This window comes from Cetorhinus maximus, chromosome X, assembly GCF_964194155.1.
Source record: "Cetorhinus maximus chromosome X, sCetMax3.hap1.1, whole genome shotgun sequence".
NCBI classification, from domain to species: Eukaryota; Metazoa; Chordata; class Chondrichthyes; order Lamniformes; family Cetorhinidae; genus Cetorhinus; species Cetorhinus maximus.
The window spans coordinates 5,903,387-5,909,386 of NC_135917.1; the positions used below are offsets into that span (position 1 = coordinate 5,903,387).

General features: G+C 41.0%; 1 protein-coding gene across 1 annotated transcript in view; it reads right to left on the reverse strand.

Moving 5' to 3' along the window:
- lmbr1l (limb development membrane protein 1-like) overlaps positions 1 to 4,624 on the reverse strand; it is a 65,992-nt gene extending 61,368 nt beyond the window's left edge. Inside the window, exon 1 of the mRNA XM_078534563.1 lies at positions 4,465 to 4,624. Within this exon, the coding sequence (XP_078390689.1) occupies positions 4,465 to 4,524 (60 nt within the window). The 5' untranslated portion in view covers positions 4,525 to 4,624. The remainder of the gene's footprint in view (positions 1 to 4,464) is intronic.
- Between the last annotated feature and the right edge of the window lie 1,376 nt (positions 4,625 to 6,000).

Sequence of the window (6,000 nt, forward strand, 5' to 3'; positions counted from 1 at the left end):
GTACCTCAAAGTGATCAGTATTCTTGTGTGGACCTGGCCAGTGAGCAATAGCAAGCTATTAGACAGCAGGGTGCATCATTGCCAAGCCCAACCACGTCTTCAACAGCCACACACTTTCCAGTAATGGGACACTGGGTAGAGATCAACAATAGGAACCCTAGCTGATTTTTCTCCTCACCAACATTGGGCTGGGGGGGCGGGGCGAGGCAGGGGAAAAATGTAATTATTACCATTTCATTCTTGAATCTTTTATGGTCATGCGCAGTTACTGATTGTTGAAAACCCGAAGGATGCACATTCTTACAAGCCTGTCACAAGAAGTTAGCTGACTTTGAACACTTGCAAGTAATAGAATATTATCTCAGTAATTCTACAAAACAAAGATGCCACTTTGTGCAGTAATTCAGCAAATGCCGTCAGCAATAATATATTGATTACCAAGTTTGATAATGCCAACATTAAATGATTATCTACGAGCAGGTTAAAGGTATACTTTATGGCTCCACGTCGTAACAGAAACATTTGACAAATGTGCAGCAAACTTTGTGCCTTATGTCTCAACAAGTACTTTAGCATGTGCGCTTTAAAACTCACTCCCTCCACCCCACCCAAACTCACGCCCACTCCACTCCCCAGCAATTAATTCATTATGTCTTTCAATGGATTAGTTCTCTGCCAATCCTTAGCCAAAAGGTGTTTAAATGCTGGGACACAATACAGAGGGTGCTAACAGTTAGCTGGTATCTTGCCTAAGTCTCCATTCCTCAAACAATGAATATCAACAAGCAGCTCAACTGACACAGGCATCACAGTAAGAGACTAATTTAGTTCTTCCTCAAAGTCCATGCACGTGTTCTTTGCAGGTTGAGTCACTAGGTAGCAGTCCAGGAGCGGGTTGATTGCATACCACAGATATGATCTAGCCAGAGATCCTCTTGGTCAGTGTGGGTTGTTAGATAATGTTTTTACCCACTAAACTATTAGAGTAGATTACTGCACAGAGGCAATTAAATTCCTCTGATGTCAAATACGTTAGTTAACTGAAATATTAAGGGGTGAGTGTTGGGGGGCGGCAAGGCAGCGTGGAGGGAGGGGGTTGTCGTCATGTCTCTTATGGGGTAGAATGGTGTGCAATATGGAAGTCACTTCTGAAGAATGCTGCCCAGTGCAAATACTCATGCCAACAAATCTTAATCTAAACACAAGTCAGCACAAAATGTTGAAAAGCTGGACAACTTACTAGAGCCTTACACCATATTCGGCTAGAAAGCATCCCTGAAAGCATTACCGGATATAATTCATTCAAAGTAGGATAAACATATTACATGCACCATATTCACAATGTGGAAGTGGAGATTATACCAACCCTTTGTGTGACAATATGAGTGGCATACTCATTGCATAACCACCATTTTTAAAAAAAAGTTTTAAAAATTGCATCAGGCAACACATAGGACAAGAGTCAAACAGCTTTGACTTCAGTCGAGAGATAAATCAGGATACAACTGCAACCATTTGCGCTCAATAACTGTGTAGTGCCAACAAAATAAACTTTTATATTTTAGCTATGCATTTTAACTTAAGTCAACCATTACTCTGGGATCATCCTGGAGTCGAGCACAACCCCAAACTCCTCTTTACTTCTAACTGTCACCTTTGTTCTCCCCAACCTACATCAAAAATGAGCAGCTCACATTTTTTTAAAAATTGCTTTTAACATGGCCGCTGGTTCAGAGCTCCATGGCCTCATCCCTCCAAGATATCGGCGCTCCTCAAATTCTGGCCTCTTGAGCCTTTCCAATTTTAATTGGTCCGCTACTGGTGGCCATGCCTTTAGCTGTCTAGGCCCCAAGCCTGGCTGATAATCAATCAACGCACCTTCAGTGGCCATCAAGTCCTGGAGTAGGACTTGAACCCAGAGCTTCTGGTTCAGAGGCAAGGACGCTGCCCACTGCGTCACAAGACCTCCTCAAAACATTTCTTTGACCAAGCTTTTGGTCAGCGGACCTAAATCCTTGTGGCTCAGTGTCATGCTCTGTCTTATAAAACGCCTGTGAAGCATCTTGAGATATTTTATGATGTTGAAGGTGCTGTATAAATATAAGTCATTGTTGTTGTTATACCCATCCTGCGCCCACATCGTGTTAGTCCCCCATTCTTTCAAACACCTATCCTGTGGAAATGGTTTCTCCTTCAATCATTAACATTGAAAGCACATTCCAGAGCTTCACAACCCTGTGTTTAAAAATTATTTCCTGCTGTGCCAAATCTCTCACATTTAATCTTAGACATATAACCCCTCATTATAGATCCACGAATCATCTTTTCTATCTGTTCCATCCCTAACACCTCCATCAAATCACCCATCAATCTCTTCTTAAATAGACCTGATCAAAGTCCCATTACGCCTGCAATTACTACATAATATCCCACCTAGACTTCTGCTACATTTTATTGGACAAGATTTGTCATGGCATCCTTTCCCATTATTCTTCCAGTCCATCTCCTCATTTTAGTTCTATTCCTATCTTTCCCAGTTTAGGCAGTACAGAGAGTCTCCCCTCTAGCCCATCCATATACACTATGTCCAAGACTCGATCCTTAGCTTGCCCTTTTCCCTTCATCTGAGGGATTTTGGAGATGGCACATGGTGGTTCCAGGAATGAAAGATTACAATTACCTGGATAGATTGGAGAAGCAAGGGCTCTTCTCCTGAGAGCAGAGAAGGTGAAGAGGAAATTTAATAGAGGTGGTCAAAATCATGAAAGGTTTAGATACAGCAAGTGAAAAAGCTGTTTCTAATGGCTAAAGATCTGATAGCCAGAGGGCACAGATTTAAGAAAATTATTGGAAGAACCGGAGGAAAAACTTTGCTTCAAATGCAACAAGCAGCTCAGATTTGGGATGCACCACCCGATGGGATAGCAAATACAAATTCAATGGCTGCTCTTAAAAGTGAATTGGACAAATACATGTAGGAGAAAAATTGCAGAGACATGGGGATTGCTCTTCAAGAGTTGATGCACGCACTTGATGGGCCAAGTGGCCTCCCACTGTGCTATGCTACTTTGATTCCATCTACATGCTGTGCCTCTACCACTATCACATTGTACAGCATTTGAATATTACTGCTACATTAAAAGGAAAGTCAAATCTCCTCCAAATACTCCACTAATGCCCATAGTGTTGGACACCAGGGCAGGATCCCAACACAGCACGCAATAAGTTACATATTCAGAGATTGTCTAAGGTTGAAAGAAAATGCTTCCTCCTAATAGAACCAGTAAAATAAAACCTCATCTTGATTTTCAAACCTGGTAAAGAGTCAGGAAAGTCTCTAACAGTAAATAAATGGGAATACTATGCACATCTAAAATGGTTTGGTGTGTTCCATTATGAAGCTTCGACTATATCTTAGCAGGCGTAAAGACATCGCTCACTGATCAGGCACTTGGTTTTACAGTTAGCATGCTGGAGATTTGATGAAAATAGAATCATAGAATGGTTACAGCCCAGAAATAGGCTGTTCAGTCCATCACATCCAAGCCAGCTCTTTGAAACAGCTACTCACACAGTCTCTCTTGCTCATTCCCCACAATTTTTATCTTCTTTTCAGATAATTATCCAATACCCTTTCGAAAGCCATAATTATATCTGCCCCCAGCGCAGTGCACTATAGATCCTAATCACCTACTGTGTAAAAGGTTTTCTCTCTTATGTCACCTTTGGTTCTTTCATCATTCACCTTAAATTAATGCCCTCTGGTTCTCGATCCTTCCACCAACGCAAACAAATTCTCTCTATCTACTCTGACCAGACCCCTCCTGATTTTGAACACCTCTATCAAATTTCCTCTCCAACTTTTTCTTTTCTAAGGGGAAGAATCTCGGCTTCGCTCATCTACCCAGGTAACTAAAGTCCATCAGCCCTGGAACCATTCTCATCAATCTTTTCTGCCCTATCTCGCCAACGTCTTCACATGCTTCCTAAAGTGCAGTTTCCAGAATTGGACACAATACTTACAGCTGAGGGTGAACTAGTTTTTTTTTAAATATACATATAAACATTCACCATAACCTCCTTGCTTTTGCACTCTATACCTCATAAAAGCCCAGGATTCCATATACTTTTCTACTTTCTCAACCTGTCCTGCCACTTTCAATGATTTATGCACATCGAGACCCAGGTTGATCAGCTCCTGCACCCCTCTTTAGAATTGTATCCTCTATCTTATATTGCCTTTCCACATTCTTCCTACCAAAATGCATCACCACATTTCTCTACGTTAAATTTTATCTGGAGGGAGCGCCGTTCTCATACTTATCATACCAAGTGATAGTTGACGACCCTTTTTTAAGAAAAGGGTCTTTCGGGCGATGAATTCAACTGGATAAGAGTTTTTTCACCTTGATTAAGAATTAAAGGAAAATCAAAATTAATCGCTGCCAAAGTCCAAAAACTTACAATACACTCGCGAACTCGGTTGTGAAAGAGCTTTGCTCTAATCATAACGTCGTCTTCCATCACGACCCTTCATGGCGAAGACAACGCGCGCTACCTGTTGCCTCGATCTATGAAGTTATCGCTCTCCCCAGCTCCAGCTCCGTACGACTATAGTCTTCTAATCTGCCACCCGCTGCATCGTCACCATGGCACACGATCCCGGATTGGCTGCAGATGCCACGAGAAACCATAGCCCCAAGCATACCATTGGTGGAGATAGCGTCTCAAATGGAGACTGGCGTATGATTGGCCAAAATGCCTCACAGGCAATGTGCGATTGGTTGTGGTTGTCCGCAAAGCTTCAACCGATTGGTGAGAAGCGAAAAGAGATTAACCAGTAGTAATAGAAAATGGAAAAGGTTTGCGCATCTGATTGGTTGTGAGCTTTTCCGAAGGCAAAAACACGAGGCGAGAAGCTCCACCGAGGCCTTTAATTGGTTGAACGTCTTCTATTTAAACTATGCGTCATGCCGGGAAATATGGCTGAAAAAAGAAACTTTAAATGTTGGTGCTGTGATACAATGTGTAATGGAAAGAGGCCAATGTAAATGCCTTGTTATTAAATGTTGTTTAAAATCTGTACCAAAATAATTAGAATGCAACGTTTGAACTAAACACACAAGAAATGGAAGTTGTTTCGTATAAAGGCACTTTCTTTTGTCAGTGCAAAATTGAGAGAATATACTTCTCAGGCTTTATTGGCATAAACAGGTAACACTAAAAGAAGAAAACTAAAATAAAAACAGGAAGTTATTATGAAGAAAAGTTCTTTTTTTTACAAAGAATGCATATTTTCAACATTTCCCTCGTTTGTTTTCTGTAAAATGACTGGATTGCAGGAGGACAGTACAACTACGATTTAACTTTTTGCTGCACGAGTACAGAGAAAAGCCAACAGTCATTTTAATGAATTAACGATGAAGGGAGGAAAGTTCAAATTGACCAATCAACAGCTGCTTGTAAACCAGCGTGGGCCACACTGCCGCCTGGAGGCAAATCCCAGCATCAGGTCTTGCTCCTTTACACCAGTTTTTAAAAAAAATACAATTAGACCATATATTCATCCTATCTTCTTTCTAGTCTCCCCGAGCCTCCAACATGTTATTTGTGGCAAAACCAGAGCATGGTAGAAACACCCAGCAAGTCGGTGGAGAAAACGAGCTAACGTTATTGCCCTCCAGATTTCCAGTGTTTTTAGTTTTGATATTTAATGTGTGGCTTAGGTAATTACTGTCTGGATCTATTATTTTTTCATTAAGACGTCCCCATCTAGCTTCAATAATATCCTTGTTTACAGTAAAGACATCTTATATGTTATGATACTGCAATTGAGATACTGTCTTTCAAAAGTGGATGATTCAAATTGAAGTGGATGATCAGCTGAGATCATATTGAATGACGAAGAATAGACTGAATGGCCTACCCTTGCTCCTATGTTCCTAAAATATTGTCCTATTTCACAAGTGGACACTTCTTATTCACAATTTATTCATATGT